The following is an 18,140-nucleotide window of genomic DNA, read 5'->3' as shown; positions in this document are numbered from 1 at the left end:
GGTGGTCCTCAAATCATTGGCTCATCTATATTCAAAATTTCGACTTTCAAAATAAAGGTGTACTCTACCCAATTCTTAACATGTTTCTGTGATTATTTGTTTTATTAGTGTATATAATTTCGTATGTTTTAGAGTTTTGTCGTAAGATCTCGGATTTTCTTACTTTTTGTTTTATGTTCTGGAGGTGTGTTTTTGTTTTAATTTTGTCTTTTGATTTATCCAGAAGATGAGATAGTTGGTGAGTTTCCGTCAAACTTATTTTGTATATTATGTGTAAGATATGTTGTTTTTTAACAATTTATTCAGAGTCGCAAGTTCGTTTGCAATTGTGTTTTGAGCTTGTAGGAGTTAGAGTGTATATCGTTATTGTAATGACTATGACGAGATTATGGTTATTTCCATGTCGGTGATGAGATGATTATATCTTTTGGTGTGATTTTGAAAATAGAATATTATTGATAATTTCTTGCATGATTATATGTTTTTTTCTTGTAAAATTAGTAAGTTTCTTGCCATCTTTATTTTATTAAATTGACTTTATTAGTAGTAAATGTTGATTTAATTTTGCCTATTTTAAATGGCTAGTTGACTTTGTTTGATTGTTACTAACTTTCGAATTTTGTTTTCTGAGTTATTGCTAATTAATATATACTCTAAATGCTTTAATCCTCGCTGATTAGAGTTTTATGCAATTTGTTAACTGATGTATAATTACTTGCAAGTCTTGATTATGGCTTTTATTTGTACCATTTATGGGTGGCCATGATTGGTGGCGTAGATTATTGGCCTGGTATACGGCAATTTGGTGCCATTTTGTTGGCTCGTTTTTATATTTAAGTTTTAAAATTTTAGATATATTTTTGAAAATTAGAATTTTATATTTTAGCTTTTATATTTTAATTCTTATATTACTAATTATATTCTTAGTATTTGTTTAGTTTGTTATATATCTGGCCAAAGGGTCTCCCTTTGGTTAGATATATATTTTCTGTTTTAGTATTTATTTTATTTATCACTTTTTTTTCACAAATTATTTTATTTATCTTTCATTGATTTTACCATCTTTTGATAAACTATTTTATATTTTATTGTAATAATTAAATTTATAATTTTCTTGTTATTAATGAATTGTATTATTTCAGGGATGAGGTGGAAGTAGCGTGGATTTGGAGCTTGGGACGTTTTATTTCAGACAATAAGTTTTATTGTCTAAACTTCCGGAGACATTTTCTTGTCTTTCGGTTAGATAATAAACTTTTTGAATGAAAGAAACTCTTCGGAGTATTGGCGTATTCTCGATACGAGCAAGTGCATTTCTGTCAAAAAAAAAAAAGTGTTTAGTATTATGTTTTTAACAAAATTAAATGCTTTTTAACAGAAAATAACATATTTTTAAATAATTTTACACAAAAAATTATTATTTCTGAAATAAGTTATTTCCACAAAACAGGGTCCCACTTAGCATGGCTTTTAATAAATAATAAATACATGAGTTGATAAATAAATAAGGCACTCCATATTCAATTTTCATGCGACAATTGCCCAATCACGACGCAAAGGCAAACTTCATGTATAAAAGTATAAACCCAAGACTCCATAATCCATATCAATTTCATAAATATTCACCGTAAAATTAAGTCCTTAATTAACTAAACGGTGTAGTGTTAATTACACTCTTGAGTTGGTAATATTAGGGCTGAGCAAAAAACCGAAAAAAAACCGATCCGGAACCGAAACCGGTCAAAACCGGTAAAAACCGAGCCGAGAAAAACCGATCCGAAACCGAAACCGAAAATTAAAAAACCGAACCGAGTTCATGGGTTCGGTTCCGGTTATTGGTTAAAACCGAACCGGAAAAAACCGAACCGAACCGATTATTTAAATAATAATAATAATAATAATAATAATAATATATAATTTATAATATGCTCTTCCTTTCTCAAACACTTTCAATAACTTATTTTGTTATACTGCAGATGGCTTCTTCAGTGCTATTAGTTAATACTTAATATAAATGTTTTTCAAAAAGTTGCAAACCAAACATAATATAATATTTTGCGAGAGTTTAGTTATAAGGTGAAACCTACTCATGCATAACTTCTCTTCTGTGAAAATTTATTAACTTAGTCCACTGAAATACGTTTTTCTCCTCTCAGTGTTAAAATTCTTACTTAACTCATGCTCAACTCTAGTGGTGTATATGTAATAATAACCAATGAAATATGGCGAATTGCTGCTAAGCTAGAGACTATTCTGTGATACTGCCTTGAATTAATTTATGATCTTACAGCATCCACAAGGCAATTTAGACTCTCACTGTTAGAAATTTGAACTAGAATATACTCCTATTATTTATGCTAAACTACTCTTGTATTAATTATTATTTTTTATTAATTATTATGTATGAATTTCGTACATTAATTTATCTTGTTTGTATATTGCTTTTATATTTGATATTTACCGGTTTTGTAACCGAAACCGAGCCGATTATAACCGAACCGGGATTTTTAAACCGAAACCGAATCCGAAACCGAACCGGCGGTTGCGGTTTTCGATTTTAAAAACCGAAGATATATGGTTCCGGTTCCGGTTTTGTCCAAAAACCGAGCCGAACCGGCCCATGCTCTCCCCTAGGTAATATTATGACTTGTCGGTCAGACCAAATGATCTTATACTCCACGATCTCCACATTGTCCCGAAGACCAGAAGGAGAAGAAGCCACGCCTAACAATGTGAACATTGTAACCATTTCACTTTAAATAACTGAAAAAAAGGACATCCGCGATGTATGCTAATTAATTAAGCAATGAATTTGTAACACTTTATGCATAAAAGCCGGCCCCTCGGAAAAAGCCCCTTCTGTACATCTGATTAAATAATTTAATTATGTTGTCATATCATAAAAATATTTATAAATTATATGGGCCAGTAATCTTTAACCAAGATAATAGTTTTATTTTTCAATGATTTTGACAAATATTAAAATAATTGCAACATAAGTTATTTGTGTATTTTTGATTTTTTTTGCTATATCACGTGTTGCTTCTCCTGATAACAAAAATGTATAAATAATTTATGTGTATTTTATTATCATTGCATATTTAAACCTTGATACAGTTGCAAGTTAAGCTTCACTCCCGCAGTATTATATTTACTGTTTGAAACATGAGTAATGATAGGTTCAGCCCATTTACTCAATCTTGTTAAAAAGTTATTATAAAATTTATTCTGATCTGACATATTTATTTGGCCATTTGCTTTTTAATTCGATTAGTTTATTCATTATTTAATATTCACCAATTGCTATTAATGATCGTTTGTTTGAGTAAAGAAAATAAAGAAGGTACGTGGTTCAATTCTAACCTGAATTTAATCCAAATGCATAGGTCTAGGAACCCCCATTTAATCCAATTGTATCTGTTTATACAGAACTGAAGCCGAAGATCGAATATAAACAACCGATCAACATATTCTAACACTCCGTTTATTCCAAAGGATATTAATAAACGAGCAAATTCTATATTATATAAAATTATTTCCTAATATGATATTTTTAGGATCTTACTGTAGAGTATCATCTATTTATATTCCAAAAATAATTAATTTTATTTTAGGGAATATCATCTAAATCATATTTCTTCTAGGAAACTTATGAAACAACTATGTTTATTTACTTAAAGTTTTATTTGATAGACATAGTTATTGTATGGAAGAAGAAATTAAAGAAATAAATTACTCATCCTGTGCATCTTAATATTTTTTGGTTTGATATTTTTATTTTTATATTAAGAATTCCCTTTGACCAAGATACACTACAGCAGTAGTATCATATATTTACTTTTCGAAGCATGAGAATAAATGGATAGAGTCTATTTACTCGATCTTGTTATAGTGAATTTATTATACAATTCATTCAGCTGACATATTTATATTTTGCCTTTTAATTCCATTATTACTCGCTAGTTAATATTTCACCCATTGTTATCAATGACCTGATGAAAAAAATAAAGAAGGTGCGTGAACCCATTTCAGCAAATATGGAGTACATGTTTATCTACTTAAATTTTAGTTAGTTTAATGTCCCAGACATATGAAAAGTTTATAAATAAGCATATGAAAAGTTTGATTAAGAAAATGAGATAGATTAGTAGTTGACCATCTAGTTCCAAATGCACAAATAACAAATCTTCCTACTCCCTTTTGACTTGTGGGAGTTCTGGTTCATGGTACTCATATTTAGAGTTCAAACAGCATGTATATCCAAAGTTTAGGACTAGAATTCTGGTGTCTGACCATGTGTTTAACTCTATCTATTCACACTTATGTTTCAAAATGCGTACCAAAAACGGGAATAATAAAGTTCAGCCAGTATAGTGGTTCAACTTATCTATTACTCCTTCATAAAAGTCGTAAGACTCCAAGTTTTGTAATATCTTTTTCAAAGTCTTTGCTCATGATACTATTGCAGCTAGCAAATCCAAAACAAAGTATCCAACTAGAAGGGTTTGGGAATTTAGCAATTTGCATTAAAACTAATCTAAAATGTCTTCCCTATCCAACTTCTATCCGAACTGCACTAAAATCACGATAATTTCTTTGATTTTTCAAAACAGGAAAACTAATAACTTACTCACTTAATATTATATATAACAAAAAAAATGTCTTATAGTTGTGAAAACCGAAAATCATAACTAATCAGTTGACCTCTCGATTCAGGATTTATTAGAGATTTATCAATAATTTTTCGATAAATCAGAGATTTTTTAGTTAAATGAGAATGTGATCGATAAATTGGTAAAAGTTTTTTAAAAAATTTGATAAGAACTTCTTAAATAAATCAAATTTTTTAGAATCATAGCGAAAAATATGTAAAATATGCCTTTCTGTTGGCCATTTCCACACCACACCCTTCATCCATTTTTGCCAATTCTTCACGTGCCGTTTTGCCAAGCCATCTTTTCATCTCCAAATCATATTTCAGCTTATTCTACAACTCTCGTTGAAGTAATTGTCAACTATAGTCTGTAGATAGAGACCTTGAGGAGAGAGAGTAAAAGCAAAGAGGCCACCTAATGACTTCCTACCCAACAATGCAAACATTAGCATTTCAGAACCTCCCCTTATATAAACTCTACTATCATGCTCAAACATCAAGCATCAAATTTTCCCATTCATTCTGTCCTCATTTCCCACTAAAAATGGATTGGATCAGAGGCAATACCATTGGCCGCGGATCCTCTGCCACCGTCTCTGTCGCGACTTCTTGTCAGTCCGGAAACATTTTTGCCGCTAAATCTGTCGAATTTTCACAATCCGAGATGCTGCAAAGGGAGCAAGTATTTCTGTGCACATTGAGAAGTCCTCGGATTGTTGAATACATGGGCTATGACATTACTATGGAAAACAACAAGCTCATGTACAATCTCATGATAGAGTACGCCCCGGCTGGCATGCTAAACGATGCAATTCGAGATCAACGTGGAGGGCTTCACGAATCCAGGATTTTTCAGTACACACGTGAAATTGTACAAGGCCTAGAGTACCTTCATTCAAGTGGCGTAGTGCATTGTGACATCAAGAGCCGCAACATATTAATAACCGAAAGTGGAGCCAAGATTGCTGACTTTGGCTGTGCCAGGTGGACTAATCCCAAGGCCTCGGCTGCCACGCCGATTGCTGGCACGCCAATGTTCATGGCCCCGGAAGTGGCACGCGGGGAAGAACAGGGGTGTCCGGCTGATATATGGGCACTTGGTTGTACAATTATAGAAATGGCCACAGGGATGTCACCGTGGCCTAATGTCAACTCCGATCCCCTCTCAATTCTTTACAGGATCGCTTATTCAGGAGAATCACCAAATTTTCCAGAATTCCTCTCTACAAAAGCAAAAGATTTTCTTAGCAAATGTCTGCAAACAGATCCAAAATCGCGGTGGACAGCTAAACAGCTCATCAACCACCCATTTATTCAAGAATTCGAATTAACCCAAAAACAAAATCAAAAGTCCATCACAAATTCTCCAACCAGCATTCTTGATCACGGGGTCTGGACATTTACAGAAGAGTCTGAATCAATTAACAGCATTGTCGAAACAAAATCAGCCTCTTTATCGCGAAGAATCAGAGGGCTGTGGCTAAATTCAAGAGCACCGAACTGGGAATGGGAGGAAACGTGGATCACAGTTAGAGAAAATGTTGAAAGTGTGAAACAAGACAAGAATGTGACATGTACAAGAATGGTTGGTGATGATTTGGAGCTGCAAAGTCGCTGTAAATTTTGAAAATCTTGGGTGAAAAAATTGTTAGTTGTAGAAATTGTAGTTACGTCTTGTTGGCTTGCACATGTACAGATAATAGTTGCAACTACTAGCTTGCAGTGGTTACAATATTAAGATCTAACTTTTTTGAATGAAAACGTGGTTAAGCTAAACAATAGAAAATATATATATGCGTTTTATGTGCTTTCATAATAAAAAATTTCAAGACTAATTAATAATTAAAATGTCCTAATGTCACATTGGTTTCTGACTGCTCGGTCGTGATACAAGCCATCAGATGATCGGAGTAAGAACTCCAAGAGATCACAGTTTGGGAGGATTATTGAAAATTGTTGGAAGCATATTTGATAACTGAACAAAATTTCTTTATATCATGTTAAAAAGTCCGCAAATATGGTTGTCCACCAGTTTGCTAGAAAATTATAAAATCATTCGGATCGTAATTTTGATAGTGATTTAATTTCGATTTCGGTTAAAAATTGATTCCGGTTGAATTTGATTAATTAATAAAAATTTAGTTCTTCGCCAAAAAAATGTCCAAAATAGATAAGAATTATTCTTTATTTGTAATTTTTCTTTCTTGTTCATCAATTAAAGTTCACCATTTATTCGGTCATAATATATAACTTACATATCATTAAAATTTGTTTTATTTCTTAAAAAATTTAACTTGTCATCTACTATAATAACTTAGGGGCTGTTTGGGGTTAAGAAGCAAGCGTTTCTTTTGAGTAGAAGCCAAGAAGGGAAGCTGGGCCTGTGGGCTTCAGAAGTGGAAAAGCAGAAGTAAGGAGTTGGTGCTTTTTCTTTGGCTTCTCACTTTCTTTCTCTTCTTCCTGTTTCTCTCTGTTCTTATCTCTTTTCCTTCATTTATTATTATTATTTTCATTTTAATTTATTATTTCGATTGTAAAGTTTTTTATTTAGAATAAAAAATGTCTGTCTTATTTTTAACAATATTTTGATGACCACAACATTTTCACAAAAAAAAAAACAGCGTTCTAAAAATTAATTCAAAAATTCTGATCAATTTCTAAAAATATATATCAATTTCTTAATTATACTTTAATTTGGCTGAAAATAATTTACACTCTTTTAAAAATAATATTATAATACACCAAACACGGCAGTACTTCTAAGTCAAATCATCCAAACACTAAAAAAAACTTATAAGTTTAAGTAGCCAAACACTTAACAACTTAAAATTTTTACTTCTGCTTCTCATTTCTACTCCATTTTTTTATTTTAAGCAAGAAGTCACTTCTTTTAAGTTTATCCAAACGGCCTCTTAATATAGACAATGTTTTGAGACAATACAACAAAAAAAGAGGACCAGAAAAAATGGAGTTTTGTAGTATATATGAAACTCAGCTAATAATCATTTTAATATTATAAATAATTCATTTCTCATCCTATGTTGATTTTATATAATAATTCATTATTTTAAATAAAAAAAAACTGCGAGCTAATGGGCCTTCACTAGCTGATTGATCATCAAGTCGGAAAATCGTAGCAGTTGAGTCAAAACTGGGCTACAGTAAACCCAGACAGAAAAGAAGTTATTGTATGGGCCATAGTAAACCCAGGACTTGAATCTGAAAATTAATGTTACAGTTTGAGTTCCAGAATCCAGGCCCAACTAAGCATTATTTATGAATTATGGCTGTTTACCCGGTCCATCGTGTATTGGTGCCAACTGTCAAAGAACCATGAAGCAGATAAAGATATAAAAAAAAAAAAGATATACTCTTTATTATTTTTTTATTTTTTATTTTTATTATTAATGAATAAATAGGAGAATGAATTTTTTATTGTAAAAATTAGTTAGGGGTTGTGAAGACTCTTTTAAGATAAGGGTGAAAATGTTCTTAATTTCCGTGTTTTAAAATATAGATAGTTTGACGTTAGAGCAAGTCCAATGCTAGATGCTACTCCCTCTGTCCCATTTAATTGTATACGTTTCTTTTCAACTGCTCGACACGCATTTCAATGCTCTTATATAATATAGTTCCGTAACTTATTTTTGAAATTTTCTTTTTCTGAATAAAAATATAACATCCAAACTTTAATTCAAAAAAAGAAAATTTTAAAAATAAATTACACAACTACACTTTACAGGAGCATTAAAGTCCGTGCCGCGTCCCCGTCCCCCAATGTATACTACTCAGGGGGACGGAGGGAGTATATATCTATTGCTATTGCTATAATATAACATCAAAAAGTGTTTTTTGGTGCTAAAATAAAATTTGCACTCCAATGCTAAGTTCTATAAGCACTTTCAATTTTAACCAACTCATTAACTTTTACCTAACTTTCATAAATAAAATATAGAACCAAGGATGTGGCAACATCGATGGATCTATCCTTGGTTTCAAATATAGAACCAAGGATGCATCTATGCATGGATGCATCCAAATATAGCACATCTTTGGAGTTGAGTTTTTTTACTTTTGATACTATAATATAGCAATAGAATCAAATATAGCATTGCATTGGAGTTGCTCTTATAAACGGTACGTTTAGGTCGTTTGATGGTATAGCAAAAAAGAATTATTTTTCAAATAAAAATATATGATTAATGTTTTAATTTAAAGAAGAATAAAAGTAACGATTTTAATTATGTGGCCACTTAATCATGCAGAGTCTCTCGGAGATGCTCTGACTACACATAAGACACATTCAATTAAATTAACGAGTACTAATCTATTAGAGATCCATGGTTAGGAAGCACACCTGCTTAGTAACCATCAACGGAAATAGATGACTGTAAACCCAAATTTAGTGATTCGTTTGATGAGCTAGAAGTAGTAGGAATAAGATCATCTCGTGGTCTAAAAACCATATCCGCGTTGATTGCACTGAACACCATTAAGACAAGTATAACAAGAACGGAAGACGCAGATAGGATGATCATCAGCATGTAAGCTATGAAGCTTTTTACTTCATGCGCGTACTCAGCAGAAGATAGTGCCAGAATCGTTATAGGAAAAGAGTAAGCCCACCATGCCACGCTGAACTTCCTCATCGATTTCTTGAATAAGTTCGGCCTGCATATCTGGTTTTTGCCATGCATCAACAAATATCAGAAAATGAATGGATAGATAGAAGCTGTAATATGTGCGGATTTAGATCAAAATTATTTTTTTGATATTTTTTCACCGTTCTAAATTTTACAATATTATGGAAATGTCTCAGAAAATTTGGAAACATATAGATATTTTCCAAAAATTGGCTTGATGCCACCTAAAATTTCAATCCTAGATTCACCCATGCCATGTACACATGCATAACATATATCTAAAAGATAAGATGACAAGTGACTTGATTTTATTCAATAACTAGTTTGTCTCATCTTAAAGTATCAGAGAAGGGTCTAACACGATCTTATACAGAGACGATTGTAAAATTAGGTATATTTATTATTCCACAGACGATATTGTCAAAAGCCTTAATCAAGACCAAAATGTTTATGTTCGAGTCTGCAAGGTTTGCAAAAGCACACTTGCATACTTCTACTGAAGTTGTCTTTTAATCCCTCCGTCAACATTGATGTTTACGCTGAAAACTGATCAAAATTAAGCGATAGCTAAGTTTTAACTAATCCTTTTGAATATATTAACCTGATGTGCCGTGATTAAGCTGCCACTTCTACACATTATTATAACCATAAATACTAAACCATCACTATTTTAGTCAATTCTCACCAGGGAAACGAAGAGAAACAACGAAAGAAAGAACAGCATTTTCGAAAAATAGTCAAATTTCCCAGCGATGGAGATCCAAGTCAAGCTTGCCATGCTTGGGGCCGCAATGAACAAAAAGAACACAGGCCGAAGCATCGCAGGAAGGCCATCACTCCCTGCTAATCGTTGATAAAGCGTAACAAAGAGTACTAAATAATGTACCATCCCCAGAGAAAATATACAAATTGCACTCTCTGTCCATCCCATCTCCGCAGCTGCTCTAGCTCCCACCAAATTACCAATCACTGATAATTGGCTAGCTGGATTCGCCACTGTCGACAAAAACTGCTTACCTTCGGTAAACCACTGACCGTAAATCTTGACATCTAAGGCCACTATAGGTACCACAAATACCCACCAAAGTAGGAGATAATACGTAGTGTTGGGGGCGAAAAATGGGACTGTTTGGAGCAATAACAGCCATGATATCCAGGGTGCGAATAAGTAGTTCACGCCAACGTGATTCAAAAACTCCGAATTCACACTGTCGAAGAAGTAGAAACATTTCAGAATATAGAGGATCGAAAACGATACTAATGTGAGCAATGCTAGGGACCAGAGGAGGACGAAGGCTGCAGAAGGGAGCATGTTGAGCATGCGCCGATAAATGTGTGCGTCGGTGGGTGGTTCGCTCAGGTTCTTCCAGAGTAAGGCCTGGCCGCAAATAGAAAGGGTGATTCTGAAGTAACCAGCGTGAAATTTTGTTAATATGGGCAACATTGAACTGAAGATTGTTTTGGGATTAATGCTAGCTTGTATATTGGCTGGGACTGTGGGTGATTCAGTGATAACTAGCTGAATATTGGGTTGAGATTCCATGACATGCATTTCAGGAGGTTTGTGTTTGGCTTTTCGGGTGATTTATGTGGAGAATATCGAACTCAACGTATGTACAAGATATATATAAACATTGGACAATATGAATGTATCGTAAAATTTACTAATGACGATTGACAGATCTTCGAAACTGGAATACAGTTCATATATACGTGATTAAAAATTAGCAAGTGGGAGAGATTACTGAACAAATAATTTTGTACTACCTTGTTAAACCAGCAGCCAGCCATATAGATTGTTTCATTATGCAAAGAGTTGCAGGTGCATTAATTACAATACAAGCATCGCACCAAAAATCGAACTTATAAGCACATTTAGGGCAAACCCATCTAAAGATCCAAATTTGAGGCAGATTACCCCAAATTCTCCTCCAGTGATCCAGAAAGTGATCCAAATTTGAATCAGTGAATAGTAATTTGGATCAGTACTATTCATTGATCCAAATTTGGGTCACCTACTTTATTATAAAATAATGATTTTGTTATTTTGTTTATCGGACTTAAAATTATATTGTGATTATTAATATTTAATTAATAATAGTTTATAATTAATAATTAATAAAATTAATGTTTTAGTAAAACTTAGAATAATAGGAAAGTAAATTTCTTTGAAATTAAAAAAAAAAGAGTACATTACATGCATAAAATAAAAGGTACATAAAATGCATAAAATACAATTACAATACCGGGAAATGACTAGAAAACTGTACAATAAATATAAATTTTGATTTAGTCGAACAGATTATTTCCGTTTCCTCCGAGATAATCCAAACATTATATATAGCTATCATGTCATTTTGAGATCCTTGAGTTTCATCTCTTCATGTTCTTAATTTTGAGATACTTTGATCGATGTTAAAAAATAATTAAATTATTTAATTAAATATAATATAAGTAGTTAATAATGATTAAAAATTAAATTTGATATTATATAGTTTAATTTTAATATAAAATTCATGTAATATTTTGGATCAGAATTTGGATTACGCTGCTGGAGTTGATCAGATATTTTGATCAAAAATTTAGATTTTTGGATCACAACTGCTGGAGATGGCCTTAGAGCTCGTTAAGGCATACTTATGACTTATTATAAGTGCTCAGTTTGAATAATTTTATATTATACATGGTTTATGAGTTATTCAAATATATATAATAATAATAAATTAATTTTTTCTTTATTTTAGTGTTGAAATTGATTTATATTGATCATTAATAAAATAATCTGATTAAAAAAAATACATCCTACTAACTTTTAATTTTAAGTATTTTTAAATTAACTAACTTTAACTCGACTTTTAACTTATTACACAACCAACCACGGTTTAAAATTATAATATATACAAATTAATACAATCTTAATCAAAGTACACCCAAAGAATCGTTCTTTCGACACAGAGTATATTCAGAGGAGAAGAAGGATCGAGAATTACCAGATTTACAAAAACCATTTTCATCAAATAATTAACTTGGGCCTGAAAGTTACATGAATTAAGTCTACCTGGTTAATAATATATTGAGTGCCTCATATATTAATTTGATCAATTAACATTATATAATTATAAAATACAATCACAAAACAACTAGTATGTGTTGATAATATTTATTAAGGCCCATTTGCACATGTTAGGTATATTTCATTATCATTTTCCCATAGACTAACTTTTACAAATATAATGAAAATGAAATCACAATTATATATATATTTCATAAAATTTGTCTTTTTGTTTGATTCCCTAACTCGCAAAACTATCAATATCATAATTACATTTATATTTTAACGAAGTTTGTTTTTATTACATGGGTCCAAAACCTGAAAATAATATTAAAAACAGCCAGGAGTAATTTTCTAGGTTGAAAACAAATTTAGGCTACTGGGCTATGATTTAAAAGTCAAGAATACTAAAATGCGGACACAATGTCATTTTCGGCTTAATGTAAAACAGGCATGCATCTCATCTCGTAGTTGACACACATAATTAAGAGGGGTGTATTGGATTGGGATTTTAAAACATTTTTTTGCATTCATGAAATCCGAAGGTATTCGATTGGGATTGTTTGAAATCCATTAAAATCTTGAGGTATTCAATTGGGATTTTAAACTATGCTACAAAATCTAGTGGTATTCAATTGGGATTTTAAATTATGCTTTAAAATCCGATGGTATTCAATTGGGATTGTTTAAAATCCATTAAAATCTGATGGTATTCAAATGCTGATAGATTTTTTTTCATTTCATAAAATGATGGATTTTGTGGCATTCTTCAGTGTATTTTAAGTTTTTTGAAATCCCACCAAATTCAATGGGATTTTGAAGCATTGTACCTAAATCCTATCAATTCTGCGACATTACATCAAGAATCCGCAAAAAATCAAAATCTCATACAATCCATTAAAATACATAGACTAAAAACAATGCATTAAAATCCCAATCGAATACACCCCCGTAAGAGTGGTCCAAATTATGCAGGATCGTGATGTACATAAATGTCCGGACAAAACTTCAGATAACAATATATTACTCCCTCCGTCTCATTTTAATTGTCACATTTCTATTTTTGTTGGTCAAATTAACTAAGTTTTGACCAAACTCACTCATTATTTTAATAAACTGAAAATTACATCTTAAAATAGATTAAAAATTATTTCCGTTGATATATTTTTTTTATTTTATCAATCGATAAAATATCAATAAATTTCAGTCAAACTTTATTAAATTTGACCGGCACAAAACCAAATGGGACGGAGGGAGTATTTTAATTTTCCCGGTTCTATTCAAGGCAGGCGAATTTCAAAACTTGCGGTGGATTTAGGCACGAAAATGACAAATATGTCAAGCTCGGTCGACTTAATTCTGTTGTGGAAGAATGAGACGTGCAGCACAAAAGGATATTCAGACAGAAAGTGCATCGGATTTAAGGACGGAACTGATCAGGCTTTAAAACTTTGTAAACGACGTGTATAGAAAGAAATACAACAGTAACTTATCGAAGGTAAAACCACTTTAAAATTTTCTAATATTAATAATAATAAGATACTGAACACGAATAGATTGTATATTTTTTTGTAGGATTATATATATTAGTTTTAATTAATATTCATACTTTAAAATTATATTTTATTATGAATATTGATGTAGCAGTGAATAGAAATAGTGAAAAATACAAGGAATTGAATACTTTTCGAGAGTAGTTTTTTGGGAAGAAACCCTATTTTGATTTTTTAAAATATAATATTATTAAAAATTATTATGATATTAGAAGTTATTTTACTATAATGATATTACCTGTATTCATGCTCTGTAATTTAAAAATAATATATATTTGAGAGATGTGAGGCTTGAAGTAAATATGGAATTACTTTGAAGTAAGGTAAGCATATTTTATTATTATATAAATCATTTTTCTTAACTAAAATTGTTAGGTAAGAAATGTGACGAAAATTGTTAGGTAAGAAATGTACTGATGGAAGTATATATATATATATATATATTTTGGAAAATGCTTGGTGCACGTAATTGTGTATAAAAACATGTACATAATGACATGTGGCAGATTTTAATTGGATGGCCCTGCATTTACACCAATCATCCCAATTAAAATTCACCACATCCACATCATTATGTACAAATTTTCTGTACACAATTATGTGCACTTAGCACTACTCATATATTTTATATGATTAATTAAAGCTATATAGATGATATAACTATAGATACGAAAATATGAGTCGAAGTCTCGAAGATGGTCTGTATATAATCAACGATATAGCGTCTCAGTCTTGGAGGGGTGAAATTTTGCCCAGGGGACTGGGGAGAGAGACTGAAATGATTAAAATTCCACAATTAGTTAAATTATAAATTTGTAAGTTAAATCGTCACAGTTAATTAAGTTAATTTGTAATATTATTTCTTATTTTTGTTTCTTCTGTAATAACTGGAACCAGATTGATATATAAACTGAAACAAGAATTTTGAATAGCTGAAATTAAACCAATAACTTGATTATTAATACGACTTTTCAATTAAAAGAACCAAAAATAGATAAATTAAAATTTTGATTTATCTTAAAACCAGCCGAATCACTCTACTGTTATAATCAAGAAATAAATTTCATATTTTCCAGATTAATTAAAAGTGTTAATAGTTAAAGAAAATATTGATCGATCTTTTACACGAAAACTACAGTTCATCTGTCGAGGACCTGGAAGTAGTTAAAATCAAATCAGCAGATGGTCTCGAATTCAAAGCTTGGGACGACAAATCAGTATGGATTGCGGTGAACACCATTAGCACAAGAGTAACGAGGACTGATATGACGGAGAGAATGACCATTAGCAAGTGAGCTTCGCTGCTTTTCACCTCCTGTGCGTACTCAGTTGAGCATAGTGCCAAGACTGTTAAGGGGAAAGAGTAAGCCCACCATGCCACATTGAACCTCTTCATCGATTTCTTGAATAGTTTTGGTCTACACACCTGTTTACAACCATTAAAACATAAAACAATTAATAAACTGCAAATATTGTTACTTTTTCGAAAGTTAAGAAAAGTGCCGAATAGCTAGCTAGCCTTTTCAATGCATGTCATGCAATCTCTGAAACACTTTAAATTTATAAACTAGATATTGACTTTTCTCGTAGTGTATTGTGAAGGGAAAATTACATGTAACCAAATTCAAGTTGTTGTAAAAAAATAAATATAAATATAAAAATGGGTCAACTTCACTGGATTTATGGTCCAACACCATAGGTTTGGCTGCCATGAAAATGATGGGCACAGTTGCATTGATACATGAACCAACTTATATGCATGAAAAAGATAGTTTTGCATGAATTTTCTACATAATATATTTCAACGTCAAGGACTTTCTGTTCCTAACATAATCTCTTCGAAGTGTTGCAAGCACACTTGAACACTTCTACGTAATGCTTCCTTTGTCTCCCTCGACATCTATTGATCTTTGTATGAAAGCGATAACTAACGTAACATAACCCTACCGCTTTTATTTCTGTTCAAAAATTTGAAGAAAAAAAATAAAAAAGAGGATAGGATTAAGTGATTAAAGTCAAGTTTTCTCACCAGGGACATGAAGAGAAACAATGAGAGAAAGAAGAGCATCTTCGAAGCATTATCATAACTCCCGGAGATCGATATCCAGGCTAAACTTGCCATGCTTGGAGCCGCGAAGAACAGAAAGAAAACTGGTCGGAGCATCGCGGGGAGGCGATCACTCCCGGCCAATCTCTGATAGAGTGTAACAAAGAGTACTAAATAATGTACCATCCCGAAAGAGAACATACAGATTGCGCTCTCTTTGCATCCCATCAAAGCGGCTGCCCTAGCTCCAACTAGGTTACCAATCACTGATAATTGAGAAGCTGGATTCGCCACTGTTGATAAAAAATTCTTTCCTTTTGTAAACCATTGGCCATAGAGCTTAACATCCAAAACGAGGATCGGTAACACGAAGATCCACCACAGCAGTTGATAAAACAAAGTGTTGGGAGTGAAAAACGGCGCAGACTGAAGCAACAACAAGCATGATATCCACGGTGCGAATAGGTAGTTCACTCCAACGTGATTCAAGAACTCATCCTTCACACTCGCGAAGTTGAGGAAACATTTTAACGTGTAAAGAAATGAGAGGGAGAGGAGCGTCAGCAAAGCGAGTGACCAGAGAAGGATGAAGGCCGTGGAAGGTAGCATGCCTAGCATGCGCCTATAAGCGTGCGCATTATCCGGGGGGTGCCCTAGAGTCTTCCACAGCAAGGCTTGGCTGCAAAGTGCGAGACTAATTCTAAAGTATCCCGCATGAAATTTAGTTAACATCGGCAAAGCCATGTTTTTAATCGATTTTTCGATGCCGACGCTGTCTTGGGTTGTTTGAGTAGAGATTATCGATGAGTCATTATCGATAACAAGTTCGATTTGAGGCAGAGCTTCTTTGTGATGCAATTCGAGACAAATTTTTTGCTTCATCTTATATTTGAGTTATGGTGGAGGGTTCACTGAGTAGGTATACTATATATAGAGGGGCGAGGGCAGAATGAAAAAATTTATAGGTGGGGATTTAAGTAGCTTCTTTGAACCTAACTTGAAAATTTGTAGGTGCAGAATGGAATTTCTAGTAAAATTATTAGATAAAGGCGTCTTAGGTGGCTGGCCTATATGGACTGATCGACCATGCTGTATGGTGCTTGACTATGAGGTCTGATCTTTACAGCTAATTGTAGTGGGCGAGTGGACCCATGGAGACTAGGATTAATCTGTTTTGGATTACTAGGCTTATAGATTGTACGAACCTTTACAATTTGGCACCACCGTCATCATTGTCATGGAGACAATCGTGCATGCGTCCGGGACACAAATTTTGTTAGGTATATAGAGTACATGTATGGAATATCCAACACTATTGTTCTATAAATTGAGAACTGTCTCCTAATTATTAAAACTATATTAAGATTATATAAAACTTAACATTTATTTCTATCAGAGGATTTGCAATTGCATGTATGTATCCGTCCCGAGTGAAATAGGGTGGTAGAACATATGTTATGCGCGTATATATTGAGTCTATTTGTCCCGACTTAAATCGGGACTTAAAACAGTTAAAATTATTAGGCAGATATTTTAAACTTCCAATTTATCATATTAAGTCAGTCTAAGTGATAATTCACGATTTACTCAGTGAAACGACCCAATTTGTCCAGTGATGCACTTACTGTTCCACATTGGCGTAGTGAAGAAGGACCTCAATAGTCAATAGTCTGAACTACAAAGGCAAGTTGCCTCTAGATAGGTACCTTCAAGTTTGTGGAATCCACTTCAGTATCCAGCAAGCTCATTCCCTTTTCTTCAATTAAACTAGTTTTCTTATCCTTCTATTTCTACTTCTGATCCCTTTTTCAAGTCTTGACGTCAAGATTAGATTTGGTTTATCTGTAATCACCACTAGAAAAACCAGTTTACCCAGAATGGACGCGCATGTTATAATGCATTTGTGATTATAATGGGCTGCCACCATATCCCATTGTCCCACATAATCTAATATTGTAAGTGCACTTTAGGCCAAGTTGAATCATGTAGGGACTGATCGTGTTTTGCAAGTGGGTGGGGGATATATAGCAGCACTTCTAGATTTTAATGTCCGGATTTCGAGCAGACAAACGTGTGTTAATTAGACTTCTTTTTTGTCTTTTGATAAGCACAAGCTAGTTTATAAAACAAACATGTTGCTAATGGATGTCTGATGAAGAATATGCATGTATCTCGCGCCCATTTGGCTGGA

The 18,140-nt window shown here is 32.7% G+C and overlaps 3 protein-coding genes across 5 annotated transcripts; 1 reads left to right on the top strand and 2 right to left on the bottom strand.

Moving 5' to 3' along the window:
* The first annotated feature begins 5,049 nt into the window (after positions 1–5,049).
* Positions 5,050–6,467, top strand: LOC108218048 (mitogen-activated protein kinase kinase kinase 18). Its single transcript, XM_017390968.2, has one exon. It carries the CDS (start codon positions 5,073–5,075, stop codon positions 6,279–6,281), a length of 1,209 nt encoding a protein of 402 aa, XP_017246457.1. The 5' UTR covers positions 5,050–5,072; the 3' UTR covers positions 6,282–6,467.
* LOC108217527 (S-type anion channel SLAH1) lies at positions 6,026–11,032 on the bottom strand. 3 transcript variants are annotated; one of them, XM_064091032.1, is made up of 3 exons: positions 9,983–11,032; positions 9,012–9,333; positions 6,026–6,154 (listed from the first exon to the last, which is right to left on the bottom strand). In XM_064091032.1, the coding sequence occupies exons 1-2, from the start codon at positions 10,847–10,849 to the stop codon at positions 9,016–9,018; spliced, it is 1,185 nt and encodes a 394-aa protein (XP_063947102.1). In that variant the 5' UTR covers positions 10,850–11,032; the 3' UTR covers positions 6,026–6,154; positions 9,012–9,015. The 3 variants fall into 3 exon arrangements, with proteins under 3 accessions (XP_063947102.1, XP_063947101.1, XP_017245844.1); XM_064091031.1 differs by lacking the exon at positions 6,026–6,154 and adding an exon at positions 7,762–7,974; XM_017390355.2 differs by lacking the exon at positions 6,026–6,154 and having other exon boundaries at positions 8,820–9,333.
* A 3,861-nt stretch (positions 11,033–14,893) lies between these two features.
* On the bottom strand, positions 14,894–16,934 carry LOC108217825 (S-type anion channel SLAH4). The gene is made up of 2 exons (XM_017390714.2): positions 15,932–16,934; positions 14,894–15,328 (listed from the first exon to the last, which is right to left on the bottom strand). The coding sequence occupies exons 1-2, from the start codon at positions 16,829–16,831 to the stop codon at positions 15,035–15,037; spliced, it is 1,194 nt and encodes a 397-aa protein (XP_017246203.2). The 5' UTR covers positions 16,832–16,934; the 3' UTR covers positions 14,894–15,034.
* Between the last annotated feature and the right edge of the window lie 1,206 nt (positions 16,935–18,140).

This window comes from Daucus carota, chromosome 4, assembly GCF_001625215.2.
Source record: "Daucus carota subsp. sativus chromosome 4, DH1 v3.0, whole genome shotgun sequence".
NCBI classification, from domain to species: Eukaryota; Viridiplantae; Streptophyta; class Magnoliopsida; order Apiales; family Apiaceae; genus Daucus; species Daucus carota.
Note: the sequence above shows the minus strand (reverse complement) of the source record. Positions and strands in the feature narration are given on the sequence as shown.